The sequence below is a fragment of the Nicotiana tabacum genome, chromosome 6 (assembly GCF_000715075.1).
Source record: "Nicotiana tabacum cultivar K326 chromosome 6, ASM71507v2, whole genome shotgun sequence".
Classification (NCBI taxonomy): Eukaryota; Viridiplantae; Streptophyta; class Magnoliopsida; order Solanales; family Solanaceae; genus Nicotiana; species Nicotiana tabacum.
This window is the reverse complement of record NC_134085.1, coordinates 6,600,438-6,627,032: the sequence shown is the minus strand read 5'-3', so window position 1 is coordinate 6,627,032 and position 26,595 is coordinate 6,600,438. Positions and strand designations below refer to the sequence as shown.

The 26,595-nt window shown below is 37.7% G+C and overlaps 1 protein-coding gene across 5 annotated transcripts; it reads right to left on the bottom strand.

Annotated features, from left to right (window-relative positions):
• Positions 1-180: 180 nt before the first annotated feature.
• Positions 181-25,887, bottom strand: LOC107824177 (uncharacterized). 5 transcript variants are annotated; one of them, XM_016650918.2, is made up of 6 exons: positions 25,740-25,887; positions 24,400-24,697; positions 24,151-24,237; positions 24,009-24,067; positions 10,190-10,322; positions 181-465 (listed from the first exon to the last, which is right to left on the bottom strand). In XM_016650918.2, the coding sequence occupies exons 2-5, from the start codon at positions 24,665-24,667 to the stop codon at positions 10,227-10,229; spliced, it is 510 nt and encodes a 169-aa protein (XP_016506404.1). In that variant the 5' UTR covers positions 24,668-24,697; positions 25,740-25,887; the 3' UTR covers positions 181-465; positions 10,190-10,226. The 5 variants fall into 5 exon arrangements, with proteins under 5 accessions (XP_016506404.1, XP_075110628.1, XP_075110629.1 ...); XM_075254527.1 differs by lacking the exon at positions 10,190-10,322 and having other exon boundaries at positions 25,740-25,860; XM_075254528.1 differs by lacking the exons at positions 10,190-10,322; positions 25,740-25,887 and adding an exon at positions 25,580-25,733.
• Positions 25,888-26,595: the final 708 nt, after the last annotated feature.

Here is a 26,595-nt window from a genome sequence, read left to right as displayed (position 1 = left end):
ACTATGTCCCACACATAAGCCCAGAGGCTTTTTATGAGTGCTCCACACCGGAGTGAGCCCCGGCTGAGTTCCAATTCTATCTTTTAACACAGAGGTTGATACAAATCAGAATTAGTTGGTTACAAAATAGAGTGGAAAACAGAAAGGTACAGTAAAAGCAGTGAAAATTTATGAAGGAACTACTGTAAGACAGAATGGTTCAGTAAAAGCAGTGAAACCTTATGTGACCAACAAGGTTAAGGCAGACTACACTTTAACCCAACGATTATGTCTCTGAAGCCTCTACTGATAAACTGACGCACTGCTCAGGACATGAGATTTCCTGGCCAGTTCTCTAAGTAACAAAGAAATAACTAAATAAAGATGACTATAAGGAATACTCCACGAACAAAGGCGAAGCTCACCAATAGCACTGGAAGAGAAAGAAGTCCTAACCAGTAGCCTGCTTGCCTGCAAAATCGGTTCCTACGTTGTACCGCAGACCAACGTAGGTTTCCAAAAGAGAACGTCAGTTCCATCCATTGTACTCATTGAGTCTCAACAATAGGGGCGAAACTTTAATAACTAATACATTACGAGCAAAGGTTCTAAAAGCATGTAAAACATAAAGCTTATAAGAATAATTCTAAAATAATTGCATAATAACAGTTTATGAATATTCTAAAAGAAATTCTTTTCTTTTTCTTTCTTATAAAAAATACTTCACTTTATACTTTGGGAGTTCCAACTATCCTGACTTAATTCTGTCTCAGTCACCGTGTGATCGGCACGGGTTCGATCCCAACCTGATCGAATAGGCCCAATCCACGATGTGCCACTCGCTTCATGGTTCTCAGCGCTCATGTCTCATACCTTAGCATGACTAAGTAAACTCTCAGCAACGAGACCCTCGGCTCGTGTGCTCCCTACTTTGGCACAAGTAGTTTCAGGAAGTCAACGCCCTGGTCGGACCTTAGGCCTGAACGATGACCCCTTCTCAAAATAAAGGATACTCCCAAAAATCTTTTCTTTCTAAAACTTCTTCTTGGGACTTTTCAAGTCTAAATCTTTTATACATAGTCATACTGGTATCCTTATATGTAAGGCATGGCATAAGAATGAAATAAACATTCAAAAGTATTTATAAAGATTCTTGATCCTTCATGAATGTTCAACATGAAAATGGCATATAAGAATAACATAAAAATCTGAAATTTATGCACATATATCCAATTAATCATCTAAACTTTAGCTAGAAAATAATTCTAAGCTAATAGGTACTTACTACTCCAATTAAGTATATATTAACTCTTTTATGCATTTCATCAAATACTTTGTATGCATGCTTTTGTGAGTTAAACCGCTTTAGTAAAGGGTTATATCAACTCACCTCAATTTCTCCTTTCAAGCAACAATGTAAGTTCCAATTCTTGTAATCAACTCAAAGATCAAATACTACAATAATAAGTCACAATAAGTATCCAACTTCCCAAAAGCATTAATCTTTTGTCAACTCTAAGAATTTTAGGTTCAACTTCTATATTTCTAAGTTTTGGGGTGAGGTCTTGTTCGAACAATCCTTTACTGCCTCTAACAACCTTAACCCGTCATAGCAATCCAATAAAAATGAAAAATTTATCTTTTAACACCAAAAACTTAACTTGTATTTGATGGGTGTTCTTGAGGTTTTGTAAATCTTTCCTATGAATTTACCCTATTAGGGTGATAGATTCTAGTATATAATGATGTTATAGCTTACAATTCCGTAAAAAGAATTACCTCAGTCGTGGCCTAAAGAAGGTCCTGCGGAATAGCTCTCAATGACCAATACGCTGCTTTGTTCTTGCTCCTTGTAAGTCTATTTTTTTGTCGTTGTTTTGAATGTCTACACGTTGCCTTCTTTTCCAGCCCTTGACCTCTCGTTCTTTTCCAAAGGCTTTGAGCCTTTTTGCCTCTAGCGTGACTAAAGAGAACTTGGTTCTGTTTTGCTTAAGACTTTAAGCCTTTTGTTTCCCACCAGCCCATTTTATGGGCTTTAGGCCCTTTTATCCTTTATTTTTTATTTTTCATTTTTTTAACTATTAATTAATGATATTCACTTTTAATAATTAATAATATTAAAATTATTAATATTTTCCTAATTGTATATCCAATTATTTAAGTGTGTGTGTGTATATATATATATATATATATATATATATATATATATATATATATATATATATATATATATTTCACTATAGGCAAGATAAAAATAATAGTAATAATAATAATTTAGTTCTATAATTAGCGTATCTTGAAACTTTTATAAATTTGAGGAGTGTTACAATCTTCCCTCCTTAAAAACATTCGTCCTCGAATGTTGCTAGGGCCTTATTCTTAAGCTAACAATCATTCCTTAGGTCCTTGAACCTCTTAAGTTTTCTTAGCACTACTCACTTTTCCAAGGGACTCAAAATTTTGGCTAACTCCCTAAATTTTCAAAAATTTAGGCAGAGTTTCCCTTGTAAATTGGACTATCCAAAAAATATTCCGGTCACAAATACTACAATACATCAACAACAACCAAATATACCATAACAGTCCATTCATAGGTACCATACACAGCTCATAAATTAATTACTCACACTCCGGCAAGGAGGTACCACAATAACTAACAAGAATCTAAAGCACAATACTTTAGCAAAAGTAAATCACTTTAATGAATTAAATATACTCTGGCATAAACTAAATCACTACAAAAACTAAATATAATCTAGGAAGATCATAAACACTTGCTAACTTGTATTTAATAAATGAAAGATAAATGTCAAGCCAAACCTAGGTTCACATACCTTGTTACTCAAATAAATAAGGATACTTCTTCCTCTTATCTTCCTCGACCTCCCACGTAGCTTCTTTTGAATCATGATTACTCCACAAAACTTTTACCGATGCTATATCTTTTGTTCTCAACTTTCTTACTTGTCTATCGAGAATTTCTATAGGTACCTCTTCATAAGTCAAACCTTCTTTAATTTCTATGGTATTGGCAGGTATTATATGCGACTCATCATGAATGTACTTTCTAAGCATAGAGACATGAAAGACAGGATGAACAGAGGACAACTCAACATGTAGTGCTAGCTTATAAACCACATTTTCTATCTTTTCTAGAATTTCATAAGGTCCGATAAATCTAGGGCTAAGTTTCCCTTTCTTACCAAACCTCATAACTCCTTTCATTGGTGAAACTTTCAAAAACACCTTATCACCAACCATGAACTCTAACGCACGATGACTCTTGTTAGAATAAGACTTTTGACGACTCTGAGCCGCTTTAAATCTTTCTCTAATTAGCTAAACTTTCTCCAAGGCCTCACAAACAAACTCTGTACCAATCAACGGCACCTCTGCTGGTTCAAACCAACCTACTGGAGACCTACATCTCCGCCCATACAACGCTTTATAAGGAGCCATACCAATGCTGGCACGATAATTATTATTGTAAGCAAATTCTATAAGTGGCAAGTGATCATCCCAATTACCTTCAAAATCTATAACACACACATGCAACATATCTTCGAGAGTCTGAATGGTCCTTTCTGCCTGGCCATCGGTCTGTAAATGAAAAGTGGTGCTTAAATTGACCTTGGTACCTAATTTTTTCTGAAATGCCTGCCAAAAATGCGTTGTGAACTGAGGGCCTCTGTCAGATATGATTAAAACTGGAGTACCATGCAATCGGACTATTTCTTTGATGTATAACTGCGCATACTGCTCTGTGGAATCTGTCGTCTTTACTGGTAGGAAATGCGCGGACTTTGTCAGTCGGTCTACAATAACCCAAATTGAATCATGTTTATGGTACGTGCGAGGTATACCTACTACGAAATCCATATTAGTCATCTCCTACTTCCATTGTGGTATATCTATATCTTGAGCTAGGCCACCAGACCTTTGATGCTCGGCTTTGACTTGCTGGCAATTCAAACATTTAGCCACATGATTTGCTACTTGTTTCTTCATGCCTTTCCACCAATACAACTCTTTCAAATCTAGATACATTTTGGTAGCACCTGGATGGATAGAGTACCTCAAACTGTGAGCTTCCTCAATTATGGCCTTCCTAAGGCCATCTACATCAGGCACACATAACCAATCATTCAACTTCAAAACTCCGTTACTTCCTAGAGCAGAGATTTCTTTGCTTTTGACTCCTTCTTTTAATTTCACTAAGTATAGATCTTCGTCTTGCTTAGCCTTAACATGCGCAACAAGGGAGGATTGCGCTAAGGCATAAGCAGTTATATCTCCTTCTTCGGTCTCATCCAATCTAATTCCATCATTTGCTAGTTTTTGAATTTCTCGACCCAAAGATCGCCTTTGTACTGAAAGATAGGCCAGGACACCCATTGACTTCCTACTAAGTGAATCGGCTACCACATTAGCTTTGCCCGGGTGATAAAGGATATTGATGTCATAATCTTTCAATAGCTCGAGCCACCTTCTCTGTCTCAAATTTAGTTCTTTTTGCTTGAAAATGTACTGGAGGCTTTTGTGATCTGTAAACACTTCAGAATGCTCGCCATAAAGGTAGTGTCACCATATTTTTAATGCAAACACCACTGCTTTAAGCTCCAAGTCGTGTGTGGGGTAGTTCTTTTCATGATTCTTTAACTGCCTGGAAGCATAAGCAATAACTTTTCTATTTTGCATAAGAACACAACCAAGGCCCACTCTAGAGGCATCACACTACACTGTGAACCCACCCGAACATATCAGCAAGGTTAACACAGGTGCAGTGGTCAACCTCTTCTTTAACTCTTGAAAACTCTGCTCACAAGCGTCTGACCATTGGAACTTAACTGCTCTCTGAGTTAACTTAGTTAATGGAGCTGCAAGTGAAGAAAACCCCTCTACAAACCTTCTGTAGTAGCCAGCTAACCCCAAGAAACTCCTGATTTCTATTGGTGTTGTTGGCCTAGGCCAGTTCTTGACTACTTCTGTCTTCTGAGGGTCTACTTTTATTCCTTCACTAGATACCACGTGGCCTAAGAATGCCACTGACTGCAACCAGAACTCACATTTTGAAAACTTGGCATAAAACTCATTCTCCTTCAAGGTCTGCAAGGCTATTTTGAGGTGTTCTACATGATCTTCCTTACTCTTAGAGTACACAAAAATATTATCTATAAACACAATAATAAAGGTATCTAGGAATGGCTTGAAAACTCTGTTCATGAGGTCCATGAATGCAACTTGAGCATTTGTCAACCCGAAGGACATCACTAGAAATTCATAGTGCCCGTAGCGAGTTCTAAAGGCTGTTTTAGATATATCCTCTTCTCTGATTCTCAACTGATGGTACCCCGACCTTATGTTTATTTTTGAAAAGTACTTTGCACCCTGAAGTTGATCAAGTAAATCATAAATTCTTGGCAGTGGGTACTTGTTCTTAATGATAACTTTATTCAACTGCGGATAGTTGACACACATTCTAAGAGACCCATCTTTCTTCTTGACAAACATGACCGGGGCACCCCACGGTGAAACACTCGGTCTGATGAAGCCCTTGTCAAGAAGGTCTTTCAACTGTTCTCTCAACTCATTAAGTTCCACTGGAGCCATCCTATAAGGAGGTATAGATATGGGCTGAGTGCCTGGCATGAGATCAATACCAAAGTCTGATTCTTTCGGGAAGAAGTCCGGGAAGGTCATTTGGGAAAACTTCTGGAAATTCTCTAAAAACTGGCACTGACTGATAAGCTGGTGGTTCTGATTCTAGATTGATGATGTGATCCAAAGAGGCGAGACACCCCTTACCGGTTATTCGTTATGCCTTAAGGTAAGAAATAAACTTACCTACAAGCGATGCTGAACTACCCTTCCACTCTAAGACTTCTTCATTTGGAAATTGGAACCTGGCTATCTTGGCATGATAATCTAACATGGCATAGAAGGAAGACAACCAATCCATACCCATGATCACATCAAAATCCACCATTTCTAACTCTATGAGATCGGCTTTGGTGTTGCGACCTTGGACTGAAACTATACAACCTCTATAGACTCTGGTGACTTTCATTGACTTGCCAAATGAAGTAGATACTAGGAATGACTCACTAAGTTGTTCAGGTTCTAATCCGAGGTTAATTGGAAAGTATGGAGTCACATATAAAAACGTTGAGCTTGGATCCATTATGGCATAAGCATTATGTGAGCAGACTAAAAGTATATCTGTAATAACTTCTGCAAATGCCTCTGCACTCTGACGATCAAATGTAGCAAACAAACGAGGTTGTCCCCCTCATTGAGTAGCTCGGTCTGCACCCCTGCCTGCTCCATGCCCGGTCTGATTATGAGAACTACGAGCCTGAGGTGGTGCAACTATAGTAGATGAGGAACTAGAAGTACGAGTTGATCCACCACTAAAATTTCATCGCATCTTTGGGCAGTTGGACTTTATACGACCAATGTCTCCCCCAAGGTACCAACCATGAAACCCGAGCTTGCACTGACCTAAATGTTGACACTTACATGTTCCACAAAGACCTTGTTGGTGTGAATGTTTCTCAGCATGACTCTGGCTATGTGAGGATGATGTCCTAAAATTCTGATTCTGGCGAGGCTGATTTCCATAACTCTGAGTACGTCTGAAGGAAGACCCACCACCTGACTGATGACTGGACTGAGCTGGTGCTAATGAATCCTTATTATAAGAATCCCTTCCATCTCTATTGGATGTACCATTAAATCTGTGCACTGTCCGGGCTTTCTTGTTATGCTCTTTTTCTTCTCTTCTTTGTTGTTTGTCTTTTTCTAAGTGCTTGGTGAATCCCACAACAAAGGAGAAAGGTGTCATTCCTACCACTGCAGCTGATGTCATATCCTTAATGTGGTAAGCCAAACCGCCAACAAACCTGCGAATTTTTGCTTTTTCTGTCTTAACCATATGAGGAGCATGCTTAGATAACCTTATGAATTCCATGTAGTACTCTTGCACACTTTTGTTCCCTTGCTTGAGCTGTTCGAACTCTGTAGCCTTAGATTCCCTATCCTCTTCCGGGATAAAGTTAGCCATAAGGCATATTCAAATTCTTCCCAAGTAGGCAGACCATCATCTTCATCTCTTTCCTTTTCCCACATCTCAAACCAACCGCCAGCCACATCTCTAAGCTGGTAAGCAGTCAACTCCACAGCTTCATCGTCCAATGCCTTCATCGCTCGGAGGGCTTTCTTGACACCCTCCATCCACAACATTGGATCTTCATCAACTATAGAACCATGTAACACTGGAGGACTCAACTTCAAAAATTCATTCATTCTTGAGGACTCAGAATTGTTCTGTCTATTTGATTTAGGTGGAAACTCATCTCTTCTCTCATTCTGGTTGACCATGAAGGCTTTAAACATCTCCATAGCACTGTTGACTGCATTAAACATCCAACCAACATCTGGAGATATAGTTGTCTGAGCCGTAGCTGCTGTTAGGGGCGGTATTGGATCCTGAGGTACTGGATCATCATGCTCCACCCCTTCTTCTTATTCAACCCCGAGTACTTGGACTCACTTTGTGGATTTTCCCCTCCTTTTATTAGTCGAAGCCTTCTTAGTTCTAACTTGAGCCACAATAGTAGTGATAGTTTCTTGAGCAGCATCCTGAGTGTCGGTATTAGAGTTGCGAGTACGAGCCATTTCTGCGAGTCTTGGAGAAATGAATAAATTAGATAATTTCTTAGAGGTAGACTCTACTGCATGATCTAAAGTATGAAAAAAAGAAGAAGAGACTTTTCCTAAATGCTTGTAGCCTCCTGTTTATAAGTATGACGCGCTTCATACCCATAAATAAGACTCTACGAACACGACTTCATAGACCCCTAGGACTCCATAAACCTGAGGCTCTGATACCAAGTTTGTCACGACCAATTTTCTGAACAAGCGGGAACCGGCACTCAATCACTAAACATGACCGAGCAAACCATCTCTGCTTATCAAATCTATTATAACTCTAAACTTTATATGCAATAAGGCAATACTCTAACCAAATACTTTTGATTAATTTAAACATTTAAATAAATCAACTCCAGAAATTTATTCATAGTAACCGATGAAATACTGCTAAGTTATTACCAACAACATCTGAATCTTAACCCTACGACTATGTCTATGAAGCCTCTATTGATAAATTGATTCACTGCTCAAGACATGAGATTTCCTGGCATGTTCTCTAAGTAACAAAGAAATAACTAAATAAAGATGACTCTAAGGAATACTCCACGAACAAAAGCGGATCTCACCAATAGCATTGGAAGAGAAGGAAGTCCTAACCAGTAGCCTGCTCGCCTGTAAAACCGGTTCCTACGTTGTACCACAGACCAACGTAGGTTCCTAAAAGAGAACGTCAGTACCATCTATTGTACTTAATGAGTCTCAACAATAGGGGGCAAAACTTTAATAACTTATACATTACGAGCAAAGATTCTAAATGCCTGTAAAACATAAAGCTTATAAGAGTAATTCTAAATAATTGCATAATAGCAGTTTACGAATATTCTTAAAGAAATTATTTTCTTTTTCTTTCTTATAAAAAAATACTTCACTTTATACTTTGGGAGTTCCAACTATCCTGACTTAATTATGTCTTAGTCACCATGTGATCGGCACAGGTTCGATCCCAACCTGATCGAATAGGCCCAATCCACGATGTGCCACTCGCTTCATGGTTCTCAGAGCTCATGTCTCATACCTTAGCATGGCTAAGTAAATTCTCAGCAACGAGACCCTCGACTCGTGTGCTCCCTACTTTGGCACAAGTAGTTTCAGGAAGTCAACGCCCTGGTCGGACCTTAGACCTGAACGATGACCCCTTCTCAAAATAAAGGATACTCCCAAAAATCTTTTCTTTCTAAAACTTCTTCTTGGGACTTTTCAAGTCTAAATCTTTTATACATAGTCATACTGGTATCCTTAAATGTAAGGCATGGCATAAGAATGAAATAAACATTCAAAAGTATTTATAAAGATTCTTGATCCTTCATGAATGTTCAACATGAAAATGGCATATAAGAATAACATAAAAATCTGAAATTTATGCACATATATCCAATTAATCATCTAAACTTTAGCTAGAAAATAATTCTAAGCTAATAGGTACTTACTACTCCAATTAAGTATATATTAACTCTTTTATGCAATTCATCAAACACCTTGTATGCATGCTTTTGTGAGTTAAACCGCTTTAGTAAAGGGTTATATCAACTCACCTCAATTTCTCCTTTCAAGCAACAATATAAGTTCCAATTCTTGTAATCAACTCAAAGATCAAATACTACAATAATAAGTCACAATAAGTATCCAACTTCCCAAAAGCATTAATATTTTGTCAACTCTAAGAACTTTAGGTTCAACTTCTAAATTTCTATGTTTTGGAGTGAGGTCTTGTTCTAACAATCCTTTACTGCCTCTAACAACCTTAACCCGTCATAACAATCCAATAAAAATGAAGAATTTATCTTTTAACACCAAAAACTTAACTCCTATTTGATGGGTGTTCTTGAGGTTTTGTAAAACTTTCCTATGAATTTACCCTATTAGGGTGTTAGATTCTAGTATATAATGATGTTATAGCTTACAATTCCGTAAAAAGAATTACCTCAGTCGTGGCCTAAAGAAGGTCCTGCGGAATAACTCTCAATGACCTATACGCTGCTTTGTTCTTGCTCCTTGTAAGTCTATTTTTTTGTCGTTGTTTTGAATGTCTACACGTTGCCTTCTTTTCCAGCCCTTGACCTCTCGTTCGTTTCCAAAGGCTTTAAGCCTTTTTGCCTTTAGCGTGACTAAACAGAACTTGGTTCTGTTTTGCTCAAGGCTTTAAGTCTTTTGTTTCCCACCAGCCCATTTTATGGGCTTTAGGCCCTTTTATCCTTTATTTTTCATTTTTTATTTTTTTTAACTATTAATTAATGATATTCACTTTTAATAATTACTAATATTTTCCTAATTGTATATCCAATTATTTAAGTGCATATATATATTTCACTATAGGCAAGATAAAAATTATAGTAATAATAATAATTTAGTTCTATAATTAGCGTATCTTGAAACTTTTATAAATTTGAGGAGTGTTACAAATATAGAATCATAACAGAAATAACTGCAACTAAAGGCGCATAGAATGTAGAAAAGAATTGTAATAAAGTAACTCGGAAGAACCTTGAAATAGATATACCTTATTGGTTTTGGAAGATCCAATGTATGTAGCTTAACTAATCATCCCGCATTTTAGAAATGCAAAGCATAGATAAACCGTAAACTCTCCTCCCTTTTCCGGGCTTGGGACCGGCTGTGGTGCAGTAGTGTAACTGAAACACAGGCGAAGTTAAAAACTTGGTTTTTTCATTGTTGAGCTAAAGATCATTAGGTTTCCTATGAGAAAGTTTTCTGAATAATTTCGTCGTTGACGACATTATATGTTGAATGATCATCATTATTGTCTGCTGTAGATGGTCGAATAAGTATCTTAACACAGTTTGCACTTTTGGCTCTTGATAAAATAACGTAAAGTTGACCATGAGAAAAAACAGGTTCACATAAGTAAATTCCAACAAAATCTAATGTTTAAACTTGAGCTTTGTTTATGGTCATAGAAAAGCACAATCGTATGGGAAATTGTGTTTGCTTAAATTGAACAGGTATTTTTTCATCTTGTGATGTTAACATGGTATTCTCGGAATAAAAACATGTGTATTTTTGAAATCACCACTTTCAATTTTAGCACTTATGACATGTGTTCTAAAGTGACAACATGTCAATCGTGTGCCGTTGCATAAACCTTCACAAGGATTCAGATTTCGTAATAATAGAACTGGACAATTTTCCTTTAAAGTTAACTTATAAGGCGGTAAACCGGGAGGATCTAAACTATGTAGAAAATCTTCAAACTGACTTTGATCATTCGGTTCAATAGTTTCATCTACTGCAACAAATGTTTTAGACATTTCTGGAAATTTAGTGATTAACATATTATTTAGTTCGTTTACAAAGTCATTCTTCGTTGTTAAAATAATACGAGAAGTTATCATAGATGAATCAGGTGAAAATGAATGCAATTCAGGATACGTTACACTAAACAATGCATCTAAGGATTCTTCTTCGGTCGTAAAAAGAATAACAAAGGAATCAGGAATCTCTATTTTGTCTTCACAGTTAGTTCTTTCTGTTCCATTTCCAATTCGGAGTAAATATTCACAAAAAGAAGGATCTGTTCTTGCGCACATATTTTCATATAGGTACAATGTTTCAAGTTTATTCCAAATTTTAGAATACAATAAGCTTTCGTGAATAAAATCTTCTTTTTTTCCATTTTGAATAACTGGTAGAGTTTGCTTAAAGTCACCTCCAAATATAACAACTTTACCACCGAACATTGTATCGGTGTCCATAATATCTCTCAGAAGTGCATCAAGAGCTTCAACATATTCTTTTTTGCCATTGATGCCTCATCCCATACAATTGATTTTGCATCTCTAATTAAACGTGCAACTGAATTTTGTTTACTAATGTTGCAACAAAAATTATCATCTATAACAATAGGAATTTTGAACCGTGAGTGAGGAGTCCGTCCTCCTGGAAGGATAGAAGCTGCCACACTAGAAGTTGCAGTTGCTAAAGCTATAAATTCTTGAGACCGGATAGTTGCCAATAGTGCACAGTATAAAAAAGTTTTACCAGTTCCTTCAGGACCGTCAATGAAGAAAGCTCCTTGTTTTCCAGAGAATACTCTATTAATTATTGTATTATATGCGTGTAATTTTTGAACATTCAATCTCTTCGGTAAGAGCAAGTCTTGTTCACTAACAAATATATTTCTTTCAAAATGAACATCCTTTGCATCCTTTGCAATTTCAGAAGGTCTAATCTTCTCTAGCATAAGCTTATACTCATTTATGTCATGTCCCATAGAGTACAAAATATCATTGATATGGCTTAAAACCTTGTGCCGAACAACTTTTTCTTCAAAATTAGAGAAATATTTAAAGTCTTCGAACATTGAATCTTCAAACATTTCCTATAATATTTTTGGATTAGCAGGATTGCAATATACTAACAATGTCTCAAATAAACGTCTCAAGCTATATGGCATTTGATAGCTTACAGCCTCCGACATACATTCAATCAAATTGTTGTTACATTATAATAATCCTCTTTTTTTCTGCCGATTCTCTAAATGTACTACAGGGTACCTCGTTAACGGTGCGAAGATCTTCATATGATTTAGGTCCTCTCACGTTCATCAATAATAACCTAAGATAATACCTCTCTCCTTCTGTTAGGTGACATGTTACAACACGTCCGATTATGTTACGTTTTTGGCGACGTGTCCACGTTCTATATCCTGGAGACTATACAAAATGTTCCGAAAATTCCTTATACAATAATTGCATAGCTATGCATGTTCATCATTTGCATTCATAGCAAAAAATTCAATCAACATTGTTTTTCTAATCATCGGATTATTTAGAATTCTATTAACAGTTTCACTACTTTTAAAAGAAACAAATTGTTGCCCTTCTAAATATAATTGAAGATGACAAACACTCGGAGTCATTTCACTAATAGGAAAACCAAATAAACGCCATGCCGCTTTAGGAGGTGTGCAACGACCCGACCGGGCGTTTTGAGCTTTTGCACTTTGCTCGTAGTTTCGGGGCATGACTTGCCCCGTGTGATGAATTATGACTTATGTAAATAGTTGGTTTTGGTTTTTAGGGTAATCAGAATGAATTTGGAAGAACAATTCTCAGTTTGAAGTTTGAAATTTGAAAAGTTTGACCAAGATTTGACTTGTTGGTATATGATCTCGGATCGGAATTTTTATGATTTGGTTATCTCCATTAGGTGATTTGGGACTTAGGAGCGTGATCGGAATGCATTTTAGAAGTCCGTGGAAGGTTTAGGCTTGAATTGGCAAAAAATGAGATTTTGGCATTTTCCGGTTGATAGGTGCGATTTTGATATAGGGGTTGGAATGAAATTTCAGAAGTTGCAACAACTCCGTTGTGTCATTTGTGACGCGTGTGCAAAATTTCAAGTCATTCGGACATGGATTGGTTGGGGTTTTGATCAAAAGCGTAATTCGGAAGATTTTGGAATTCTTAGGCTTGAATTCGATGCAAATTTGGTGTTTTAATGTTGTTTTGAGCATTCTGAAGGTTGGAACAAGTTTGAATGATGTTATGGGATATGTTGTCATGTTTGGTTGAGGTCCCGAGGGCCTCGAGTGAGTTTCAGGTGGTCTATCGGGCCATTTCATGTTTTGAAAAGTTCCAGAAATTGCTGATCAGTGCTGCAGAGAAAATGGCCTTCGCGTTCGCGAGTAGGCCCTCGCGTTCGCGAAGGGTTAGCTGGTGAAGGCTGGAAATTTAGCCTTCATGTTTGCGAGGTAGGCTCCGCGTTCGCAAAGGGGCTGTGTGATTAGTCATCGCGTTCGCGTGAAGTGGACTGCGTTCGCGTAAGAGGAATCGGGCAACTGAGCTTCAGGGTGTTTATTCATCGCATTCGCGAGAGAGGTTACGCGATCGCGAAGGGTTAGCCTGTGGAAGCATCGCGTTCGCGAGTGGCAAGACGCGATTGCGAAGAAGGATTTTTGGTCAAAGCTTGATTGTGCTTCGCAAATACGAGGGTTTGACCGCGTTCGCGAAGAAGGTTTTTGATGCCCGGGTAGAATGTTTAAAATTGTCCGCTATTTTGTGGCTAGCTTTCACTATTTTGGGCGATTTTGGAGCTTTTAGAGAGGATTTGAAGAGGGATTCAAGAGATAACACTTGGAGGTAAGATTTTTGAACTCAATACTCAATTCTTGTGTGAATTCTACCTAATTAATCATGGAAATTAAGCCAAAAATTAAGGAATTAGGGCTTGTATTTGGAGAGTGTAAATTGGGGATTTGAAGGGGCAATTGAGGTCTGATTTTGATGTTCTCTGTTTAGACTCGTGAGAGGATAAGGAACCTATTAATGTAATCTGCGCATTGCAGCGGTTACTATATGGTACTTATTGAGTGTGGGTGCTGAGTGTGAGTGCTGACTGATGAGAGTTGAGTCTCGAGTGACTGATAGGCTTGCCGAGGGGCTGTATACATATATGAGTGATGCTTTGCCCGAGGGGCTTTTTTTTTATGTAATTGCTATTTTCACTCCTCTTTATGCTGAGCCTCTGTTGAAAATATTGAACAAATACTTGTAAACTACTTTCATTTAAGCTGGAGTTTTTAAGAGATATTCAGTATTTAATCACTGATTTGACTTTGTTATTTTCACTAAGATTTTTATGTTATGAGGTGTTTATGATTCCTGTTTTGCCCGATGGGCTGTTTACGAACTAGGTTTTGCCCGAGGGGCCGATTATGGTTTTCATCTCTTTTATTATAAATGGTATTGAACCCCTACTGAAACTGTTGGAAAGCATTTTTAAATGATTTTTACCCAAAAGATGGATTTTAAATGAGACAATAGACTCGTATTCTGATTTGAAAGGCCTGTTGTGCTATTTGAGTTTATCATAAATATGGATTCACCGTTTCCTACTGCTTAGTCTTTATTTACTCTTATTACTTACTGGGTTGGAGTACTCACATTACTCCCTGCACCTTGTGTGTAGATTCAAGTATTTCGGAACCAGGTAACGGGTGTTGATTGCTCGGAGGCGGAGTCGTCGGAGTTAGCAAGGCTGCTGCACGACGTTCGCACCATTGTTTTCCTTCCTCATTTTTCATTACTGTATTTAGTGCATTTTTAACTCTTGTTGTATTCAGACCTTGGTAGATGCTCATGACTAGGGACACCCCAATGTCGGGTTTGTGTAATTATTCTGCACTTTTCTATTGCGTTTTAATATGAGATTATTGGTTTATAAATAGTATAAAAACAACTTTTATTGAAAAATGGTTGATTCGAGAGTTGTGTCGGCTGGCCTAGTTTCACGATAGGTGCCATCACGACCGGATCAATTTTTTTGGGTCGTGGCAAGTTGGTATTGGATCCTAGGTTAGATAGGTCTCATGAGTTATGAGCAGGTTTAGTAGAGTCTCGCGGATCGTTACGGAGACGTCTCTATTTATCCTCGAGAGGCTGCAGAACCTTTAGGGAAAATTTCACATTCTTGAAATGTTATCGTGCGTCCTTGATTCAGCTTGAAAAGTAACTCTTTGAATTCCTTCCACGCGTTTGTATGCGCACATGAGCACTCGGTATCCGATGTGCATTAATGGCTTGTGATTCCCTGATCAAGGGGCGAGATGTGATCTCTGTGTGTTGATGTTGGGCTAGTCTAGAAGACTTGAGGCCGGAATTTTGCCTATAGCTCGAGCCCTAAGCTGTTGATTTCGTGAGCGCGTGCTTCAGGATGTATATGTTCTGTTGTGTCCCTATTAAGGGGAATAATAACTGGATAGCTACGTGATGAGTATGTTATGACCGTGAGATGTGTTCATATGAATCGAATGAGGCGAGAAGGGTCTGCGTAGGGGCAGCAAGAAATATTAGGTACTTGATTTTCATCTTGATTTGAGGTATAGCCCTGAGTTATGGGCGTGTGAAGAATCTTTTCCTTATTCCTAGTTGTGAGTGAAGTAAATTTCATGTTGCAGTATGAGTTCAGACTCAGGAAGACTAAGTGATTGCGTAATGTTTATGACGGTGGAAGGTATGCAAAAATGTTATTTGGAGGTAAAGCAGGTGGGTTATCTCCTGCGGAGTGTTCTAAGGTTGTATGATCCTTATGTTGTCTGTTAGGAGACCTCATTTACAAGTGTAATATATGTGTTGCAGTTTAAATTTTAGGTCGCTTAAGAGAGTGGGGTTCAACTGTTACGAAAGTGAATGCGAGATTTTCATAAGATTTAAAGTACCAGGTGGTCTGTGTTTCACGAGTGTATGAAGGGTTGAATTAATCTCACTATGGTATTATGGAAGCTATAGAGTATATGCGTTATCAGTTATTGAGTGTGTTTGATCTATGGCTTCGAGCCAAGTGGGGGAGTCTGTTATTGATTAGTTGATTACGCGGTTATGTGCTATGTTGGTTCCAGTTTGAGGCATACTGGTGAATTAGTTATGGCCTACGGAGATTGAGACCGAGAATGGTTTGAGTAAAGGAAATTTTTTGACAAAGGTTGTAGTATGCTTCATAGGTGTGTGAGAATCACAGAATGTATTGAGTTGTTGTTGGTAAAGGATGCTTGGTGCATAGAGCAGGAAGTTACTTGGTTGTATTGGGATGAGGTTCCATTCTGCAGTGTCTGAAGTGCTAATGAGGCACAAGTTGTTTGGTTCTTTTGATCGGACTAATTGTGGTTTGAGTAGAGTGGATGACTCTCGAGAATGGCTCTAATGTGTTAAAAATTTTACATGTAACAATTGGGTATTTTCAAGTTGTATGTGTGGCTAGAAACTAAGTTTTTATTAGAAGATGTCAAGATTTGTGGCATTTCTATATCAATTATGGGATTCTATGTATCAGTATCAGAAAGGTAAAGGTAACAGATTTAGATTCACAGGAAGTCTCTTAGAGTAAAGTAATTTGAATGTGGTGCTTTTGGAAATATTCAAGAGAGTATTCAACGGCTTATGAGTCTTAGACGGTGTGGTTTTACGCTTGGGTCTCATGTGGTGAGTCTGGGTTGAGGAATTGTGGTGTTACAGCAAGGGAAAATATCAATTTGAAGGTAATGTAGAAGGAACTAGGATCAATAGGATAGCTTGGTAGTAGGCCTGATCGGCATTGTAAAGATATGATTAGTCCTTTGGGGTGATTACGAGGTAATGAGTTTCTACAAGTGTTTTGCGGCAATTCTCTTGGGTTTTAGTGACCTGCATAGCATGGTTGAGTTAGAATGATTCAGTTCTGACGGTTTAGTGTTGTGCGAATGGAATTTGGAAAGTTCTTGATGATTCTACCACGGTTAGAGGTGTGTATTTTCCACGGGCATGAAGAGCATGGGTTGTATAGTGATTTTCTCTTAGCTAAGGTCCAATAGAAAAGTTCTTGGCTAGTTGAGTACATAGTTATTTGTGGCTCAGAATGGATATGAAGTTCTCATGTTTACCTTAGGACGGTATGGTATATGCGGTATGTTGTGCAAGAGTTAGATTTACATGTGCAAGGTCACAGATCAGCTCTGAAAGGAATGTCACGATTCTTAGGCAGCACGAACAGTTTCAGATAATTAGAGAAATGATCTTCAGATGATTAAGGAAATGGTAATGCTAATTGAGGTGATTTGACGAGGGTATATGTTGTAGAAAAAGGCAATGCGATTAAGTTGATGGTACTTCGGTAACATTGTATCACTTTCTTGTTAGATCGACTGCTGATATTTGAGTTTACTTGGTGGCACAGAAGAATTTTAGAGTATCTCTCGTGGAATGATTGAGTACTAGATGTGTGTTATATATGCGAGCGGCGGGATTGGGATCAGATATGGTAATTCGTGTGCTTTATGGACTTGGAAACTGGAAGTTCTCATATATAGGTTAGCTCACGGTTGTGGATGGGAAGGATGTAGGTAAGTTAATCAGATGGTAGTATGTACTATGATTCAATCATTGTGAACCTTCGGAGGATGATTTATCCATTGTGGGTAACTAGAGTTGATGTGTGGTTCATTCGTAGACCTATATGGATGTGTGTTCAGCATCGAGACGGCTTTGTTGCTTCGAGTTGCTATTGGTGAGGGATGTGTTGATTCGGTTGTTATTGAGCTATTTGTAATCAGGGGGATCTATGAGTTACTTTTTCGTATTGCGAGCCATTAGGATTTGATGATTATAGGCACATGTGGTGCAGTGTTATTAGGGCCTCTCAGTGGAATTCGAGCGGGAAGAACACTAGGTATAGCTCGGTGGATGGCGTATCGGTTATGTCCTTTCGAGTCATATGGTGTTATGTAATTTCCTCGCGGTGGTTATGATGATTGCTTTAGTTTTAGACATCATATTGCGCACGATTGTCGAATTTGAGCATAGTAACTTAAGGTGTCTCATGTGGACCAGTGTTTGGATGAGGTCGATTATTGGAGCGAAGCTATGTGGAAGTACGATCCTGCGGGTTAGATTCGTGTGTTCTGTTTCTACAATGTGTGGCGGGTTCTCAGCCTTGTGTTGTGGTGGTACTAGTGAGCTTGTGATACATCTCTTTCATTTGAGTCATTTTCATGATTTGAGTAAGTTCGGATTGTGGCTTATTGGTGCACAGATTGCACAAGTCATGGCTTTAGTATGTATTGATGTGTCAATGTCACCAGAGTAGTTGTGTTGGATTAGATGAGATTGTGAGGATCTTTAATGACTGCAAACAGAATTGATTTCAGCATGTTGGAAGGATAACATCGAGGTTCGGCGCATAAATTTGCTATGGTCTTTGCCAAAGAAGAAGTGGCTTTATGAATGATTGGTCTGAGAAAAATGGTTATGGCTTACTACATGTTTCATTTATCATTGACAGTATATGAAAGTGTTGGAATGAGACTTTAGTTGACAAGAGGTTTCCTATCGATATTCGGTTATTGTGTATAACTGCTGTGATTAGAAGTTATCGCTGCAAGCGTTTGAGTTATGTGGTATATCATATTATTGCACCGATGTTGCGGGTATGGGTTATTACAGCTTGTTCGGACTTAGTCAGAGTATAGATGTGAGATTTTGGTCTTATGGATGATTTCAGAAGTGGAAATGTGGTTCTAAGGTTAATGAGCTAGGTTGGACTATGAAATTTCAGTCACATTGTGTTATCAGACCTATAAGAGATAGGGTGACGTGGGATCACCCCGGGGTATGTGCATGGTAACGTTATTCAGCAATTGGTTGGCTTTTGGAACAACTTTGGGCACGTTCTAAGACGAACGTATGTTTAAGTAGGGGAGGATGTAACGACACGACCGATCGTTTTGAGCTTTTGTACTTTGCTCGCTAGTTCTTGGGTATGACTCGCCCCGTGTGATGAATTATGACTTATGTAAATCGTTGGTTTTGGTTTTCAGGGTAATCAGAATGAATTTGGAAGAACAGTTCTTAGTTTGAAGCTTGAAATTTGAAAAGTTTGACCAAGATTTGACTTGTTGGTATATGATCTCGGATCGGAATTTTTATGATTTGGTTATCTCCATTAGGTGATTTGGGACTTAGCAGCGTGATCGGAATGCATTTTGGAAGTCCGTGGAAGGTTTAGGCTTGAATTGGCAAAAATTAAGATTTTGGCGTTTTCCGGTTGATAGGTAAGATTTTGATATAGAGCTCGGAATGGAATTCCGGAAGTTGCATCAGCTCTTTTGTGTCATTTGTGATATGTGTACAAAATTTCAGGTCATTCGGACGTGGATTGGTTGGGTTTTTGATCAAATGCGTAATTCGGAAGATTTTGAAATTCTTAGGCTTGAATTTGATGCAAATTTGGTGTTTTAATGTCGTTTTGAGGATTCCGAAGGTTGGAACAAGATTGAATGATGTTATGGGATATGTTGGCATATTTGGTTGAGGTCCCGAGGGCCTCGGGGTGAGTTTGGGGTGGTCCATCGGGCCATTTCATGTTTTGAAAAGTTGCAGAAATTGTTGATCAGTGTTGCAGAGAAAATGGCCTTCGTGTTCGCGATTAGGCCCTCGCGTTCGCGAAGGGTTAGCTGGTGAAGGCTGGAATTTTAGCCTTCGCATTTGCGAGGCAGGCTCCGCATTTGCGAAGAGGCTGTGTGATTCGTCATCGCATTCGCGTAAAGTGGACCGCATTCGCATAAGAGGAATCGGGCAGCTGAGCTTCAGGGTGTTTATTCATCGCGTCCGCGAGAGAGGTTCACGATCGCGAAGGATTAGCCTGTGGAAGCATCGCGTTTGCGAGTGGCAAGAAGCGATCGCGAAGAAGGATTTTTGGTCAAAGCTGGATTGTGCTTCGTGAACGCGAGGCTTTGACCGCGTTCGCGAAGAACGTTTTTTATGCGTGGGCAGAATGTTTAAATAGCCATTGTCAGCGATTTTGGGCCTAACTTTCACCATTTTTGGGCGGATTTGGAGTTTTTTGAGAGGATTTGAAGAGTGATTCAAGAGATAACACCTGGAGGTAAGATTTTTGAACTCAATACTCGATTCTTGTGTGAATTCTACCTAATTAATCATGGAAATTAAGCCAAAAATTAAGGAATTAGGGCTTGAATTTGGAGAGTGTAAATTGGGGATTTGAAGGGGCAATTGAGGTCCGATTTTAATGTTCTTGGTAGGTATAGACTCATGAGAGGATAAGGAACCTATTGATGTAAAATTTATCAGAATCCGAGATGTGGGCTCTGGGGCCGGGTTTGAGCAATTTCGGGATTTTTGATGTAAATTGAATATTTTTGAGTGGACTTCGTTCCCTAAGCTTATTTTAATGATTATGTACTGATTGCGGCTAGATTTGGAGCATTCAGAAGTCGATTCGTGAGGGCAAAGGCATTGCAGGCTAGAGTTTGGACCGGATCGAGGTAAGTAATGATTGTAATGCTGTCCTGAGGGTTTGAAACCCCGGATTTTACATCGTTGTGCTACTTTTAGGTGACACACACGCTAGATGACGAGCGTAGAGTCGTGCACCGTTGGAGATTGTGACTTGGTTTGTCCCGTACGACTGTTAAGTCGCGTATTTAATTTGAAACTTATGATATTCCATATTTTAACGATTGATATTATATTTTAGGCTGTATGCCATGTTTGGGGACTTGCGCCGACCTGTTGAGACTCTTAGGGATATTTTTACTAATTTTCCTCAGCCTATTTGTTTTGAAAGCATATCCTCAGTCGTGTTTTACTTGTTTATTGTTTAAATATGGTTTTATCACTTTACTTCTTAAAATGTGAAAACTGTTTGGGCTGAGTTCCCTATTTTACTGATGGTCCGAGTGATCGTAAGGTTGATGACTGAGATAGACCGAGGGTCTAATTGTGAGGTTGATGACTGATATAGACCGAGGGTCTGATTGTGAGGTTAATGACTGAGAGAGGCCGAGGGCATGGTTGTGAGGATTATATATCTATGGATCGGGCTGCACGACACAGCAATATATATATGGATCGGGTTGCACGCCGCAGCGATATGTATATGGATCAGGCTGCACACTGCAACGATATGTTGGATTGGGCTACACGCCGCATCAATATAGCGCTTGGGCTGTAGGAGCCCCTTCAGAGTCTGCACACCCGCAATGAGCGTAGTCGACTATATATATGGATCGAGCTGCACGCCGCAGTGATATATGGATCGGGCTACGCGCCACATCGGTTAATATGGTAATTATTGAGTGTGAGTGCTGAGTGTGAGCGCGGACTGATGAGAGTTGAGTCTCGAGTGACTGAGAGGCTAGCCGAGGGGCTGTATACATATATGAGTGATGCTTTGCCCCGAGGGGCTTATTTTTATGTAATTGCTGTTTTCACTCCTCTTTATACTGAGCCTCTGTTGAAAATATTGAACAAATATTTGTAAACAAATTTCATTTAAGCTGTAGTTTTTATGAGATATTCAGTATTTAATCACTGATTTGGCTTTGTTATTTCCACTAAGATTTTTATGTTATGAGGTGTTTATGAATCTTGTTATACCCGAGGGGCTATTTACGAACTAGGTTTTACCCGAGGGGCCAATTATGATTTTCATCTCTTTTATTATAAATGGTATTGAACCCCTACTGAAACTGTTGGAAAACATTTTTAAATGATTTTTACCCAAAAGCTGGATTTTAAATGAGACGATTGACTCGTATTTTGATTTGAAAGCCTGTTGTGCTATTTGAGTTTATCATAAATGTGGATTCACCATTTCCTACTGCTCAGTCTTTATTTACTCTTATTACTTACTGGGTTGGAGTACTTACATTACTCCCTGCACCTCGTGTTTAGATTCAGGTATTTCGGAACCCGGTAGCGGGTGTTGATTGCTCATAGGCAGAGTCGTCGGAGATAGCAAAGCTGCTGCACGACGTTCACAGTACTGCTTTCCTTCCTCATTTTTATTATTGTATTTAGTACATTTTTAGATTCTTGTTGTATTCAGACCTTGGTATATGCTCATGATTAGTGACACCCCGATGTCGGGTTTGTATAATTATTCCGCACTTTTCTTTTGAGTTTTAATATGAGATTATTGGTTTATATAAAGTATAGAAACAACTTTTATCTTAAAATGGTTGATTCGAGAGTTGTGTCGGCTGGCCTAGTTTCACGATAGGCGCCATCACGACCGGATCGATTTTTTTGGATCGTGACAAGGTGTTACCTATCATATGCTGAAGCACGCGTGAATAAAGGTGCTATTTGGTATTGCGATCAGGCAACTTAGCGCAAACAAACTTATCATAAGATTCAGGTGTTAATAATTTGTATTTATCACTAAGTATGATAAGAAATGAGCATGTGGAAGACCACATTTTTAAAATTCTATAGCATACATAAAAGCAGCAACATTTTCAAAGATTTTTCTTTTCAAGATATCTGCTTTTAATTCTTCTACTTTTGCTCTGAATACTCGTGATACTAAATCATGTCTATTTTGAGTTTTATCCGTTGATAACAAGTGCTTTTTTATTTCTGGCCAAGACGGATTACATTTCATAGTTAAAAAAATAGCAGGTTTTCCAAAACGTTGCACTGATGCAATAGCATCCATATACCGTCGACGCATATCTCTTGGCCCTCCTACAAAAGTAACAGGGAGGAATGTTATCTTCCTAATCTTGGAAGCTTCTGTTTCCCCAAGTCTTAAAAAATTAATAAGTCCTTGTAGCACATCTATTCGAAATAAATCTTGATTAAAAAAATAAAAATCTAATCTTTGTGTTTCTAGATTTATTAACACATCTACTATGAATTGTTGAAATAATCTTGCACAATGTAGGACTTCATTTTTTTCATCCTCTCTTATCTGAAATTTGTAACAATAATACTCACAACAAGAAACTGTCTCTCTTTTCCGTTTTTCTTTTTCCATAGTTTGAGCTTCCATATCAAGAAATTCATCAATGGAACACATATTCTTTACACTCGGTAATTCTTCATGTTTACAATAACGTTGATCTCTTCGTGCGATTTTTTAATACTACAATGCCATCCGTTTTGACCGTATGAAAATAACAACAGGTATTGTAATGGGCCATAACATCCATAATAATACTTTACTGACTGAATCTTGTCACTATGTGTGTATATACGAATATGAGGCATAGAAACAGTATCGACAACATTATCATGTACCCATATTCCATCCACCTCTGTTGTAGTTGGTAGATTATATACATGTTGGTCTGACTTTGGTTCACATTTAAGCGCGATATAACAATCAGATAGTTTCGGAACGTTTGTCAAGGATTTTAAAAAATGGAATATGGATTAATTGAGAGCACATGAATAAGTTTCTTTACAATTGATTCGTTGATATTTCTTGAACAAGCCATTCTATTAGCCAGTTCATTTTCGTTATCGTAAAAGTATAACTGCATATTCTTTCCTTTTTTATCAGAAAGAAGTAAATCAGGTATAAAATGATACATTTGTCCCTGAACTGTTCCTTTTTATCTGAAAGAAGTAAATCAGGTATAAAATGATGCATTTATCCCTGAACTTGAAACGTATATATACTATGATATCTCCTCGCCAAATCTTTATCGTTGGTTACACCAAGTGACGTAAAGGCAAACATATTGTTGTATGTTCTAATGTAGGTTCGAAAATGCTTAGCTTCTTTAGTGTTGCCTTTATACAAATCTGATAATTCATTAGGCAACTCATATGAAACTAACTTAACTGACCCGCTGCCACAACAAAATTCAGGAGGTTCATATTGAAACCTTTTTGCATTGCAAAATTTATAGTTTGGAAGAGGTTTTAATCGTGCATAATCTGCATCTTTGTCATTATTTTTCTTATAGATTACTTGGTCAAGGTACAACCTGTATATTATAAGTGTTGTTAAAAGTAAAAAGGTGGAAAATATTCTACTAATGTATAGTAATACTCTAGCGTAAAAGAAATACTAACCTTGCTTGTGGCAGTAGCGAAGACATTATGTTGTCCCTTAGATGTACGCGATGTTGATTCTGGGGCACAAATTGTCACAATTTAGATGTACACCTAAGCCGTGGCGTACTAACAAAGCTGTTCATAGATGTTCTAGCTTTACCTCTTTCAAATACAGAAAACGCATGAGTGACATTTTTTCTTTTATCAAAAGAACTTGAGGAAGTATTAACATCATAGTTGCTTCCAACTGCGACAAATATGAAGCAAAATTTACATACATTTAATATATTTAAGTAAACACGTTATATCCTGCTCTGCTTATAAAATAATTACTTAGTAAAATATGAATATTTATTTGTTTGCTGCTACACTAACATAACGTAAATAAAATGCAATAAGTCAGTCTAACCTTCGGCAGAAGAAGCCTCTCTTATGATAAGAGCACTATGTTTTCGAATCATAGGGTGATATTGATACATTACTCTTTCATCTGGATCAACTGTTGATTTTATGGAATTATTCCATTTTTGCCGCTCAAGTTTTTTGGTGCGGCGTTGTAGTAACATTGCCTCTTTTTTATCAGGCGATATTTGCTTATACATATCACGTCTTCTGACATTTTTGTCAGAGTTTGTATGTTCTGCATATGGCCGTTTGTTTCTTTGGCCGGGATACATTTTTTTCACAAGCTTGGTACCGCAGGATAACTGTATTTAAAACATTCAAACCAAAAAAGGCGTCAGCAGACCCTCAGTAACAAATTTATTGTTCATTCTACTGGTAGGAATGTAAATAGGGCAGGGCAGGGTAGGGCGGGGCAAGTCAAACTTTGGCCCGTTAAAATATTGACCCGCCCTGCCCTACCCCATGTTGCCTTTTCTTTCCCTTGGTTGTTTTGAGATATGCATTCACTCTTTCTGAAGTCCCTACTAATCCAAATAACGAATGCTACTAAGAAATAAAGTAAGCATCTCGGGATATTTTAACAAAAATCATAATGGTAGCATAGAGCGAATTTGGAAGAACATGTTTTCTAGGACATAATAATAATTATCAATCTCCAAAATAACGTGCTTCATGCTTCTTAAGATTTACAGAATTTTAACCAAAATTCAAGACTTTGAGTTGCAAATTTTTAATTCCAGAATCTAACTCCTTAATATCAGCGGGTGATGCAAAATGGAAGAATTGCACAAGCTGGAACTTTTGAAGAACTACTGAAACAAAATATTGGCCTTGAAATTCTAGTTGGAGCACACAACCAGACTTTAGAGATAACAGAAAAAGTTGCCTTACTACCTGGCCTGCCCTATTTAAATTTTTTTAAAATGAAGTTTTGCCCTGCCCCGCCCTATTTAGATGCTCCACTGCCCTGTTCCATTAAAGCTTTGCCCTGCCCCGCCCCGCCACGCCTTATTTGCCATCCCTATCTACTGGTAAATAATAGAAATGTAATAACCCGTTGGGGTTCAATCTTTTAAAGATTTGAAGAAAGTAGAATATCAGGAAAAAAAAATGAAGACAACTTAGAATTCACATAAGAAATCCAAAACAAATTAACAAAAATAAAGAACAAATCAAAACCCAACCTCAATTTGTTTTCAGCGTTCTGAAATGGATCTTAAGACTAAATTGAAGAAAAGATTACTAATCAAACCAAAACCCCAAAGATCTGATCTTTATGCAGAAGAAGAAAAAGTAGAAAAGAAAGCATAAATAAAATGAAATACTGGAGTGGTTGGAATAAACCTGCTATTTGTGGTAGATGTGAATCGAAAAGGCTAACTTCTCTAAATTCGTTGAATTAACAAGTGAGGGTTGGTGGATTTTGGGGCAATGGATGCTCAACCTGGAAGTGGGTGCTTCTCAACTTGGAAGTGGATGCTTGTAACAAGTTACGGGAATTGGGAGTCCACGCGTTCGGCGACCGCAGAAAGAGTCAGCAATTATAAGGGTGAGCTGTAAATTAATGAAATTACAGGAATACCCCAGACAAATTAGAAAATTCAAGGGAACACACACGTTGACGGAGAGGTGCCTGTGTTCCCTCTTCTAATAAGTAGGAATATATATATATATATATATATATATATATATATATATATATATATATATATATATATATATATATATAATATGAGATCCCTAACTTGGCACTTTTTATTTAGTACATACCTAAATTAGTTTTGGTTTTAATTACCTCCTTCAACTTGGTAGTAGGGTAAATTTCTTCCCCTTGGATGACCTCAGCCCAAGATGTAATGCACTTGCTATCCCATAGATAGTTTTTTGTTCATGTGGTATTTTATATTAATAAAATTTAAATATTATCTTCTTATATTCATAAATTTTTTTAAATTAGTTTTAGGGCCAAATTTTTAAAAAATATGTTTAAATTTTTATTATTTAGGCTTTTTTTATTTCCTAAATACTGTGGAGTTCCACTCAAAAAAATTTCATATATGTGGCTCGAAAAAATTACACAATTACAACAAATTGTCATCACGTACAAAAATAAAATATAAAAATACACAATTGAAATATTATTTTAGCTACAAAATATTTTGATTAAAAATAATAAAGTCCTACCAAACTATTTTTACGA

Excerpts from the sequence above, each read along its gene's own strand:
- LOC107824177 (XM_075254527.1), bottom strand. The coding sequence starts at position 24,667 with ATGTATCCCGGCCAAAGAAACAAACGGCCATATGCAGAACATACAAAC. Across the intron at positions 24,068-24,150 it reads GTTTTCTGTATTTGAAAGAG|AATCAACATCGCGTACATCT; the intron begins GTAAAGCTAGAA and ends TTTGTGCCCCAG. Across the intron at positions 466-24,008 it reads TCGCTACTGCCACAAGCAAG|GAACCGATTTTGCAGGCAAG; the intron begins GTTAGTATTTCT and ends GGTACAACGTAG.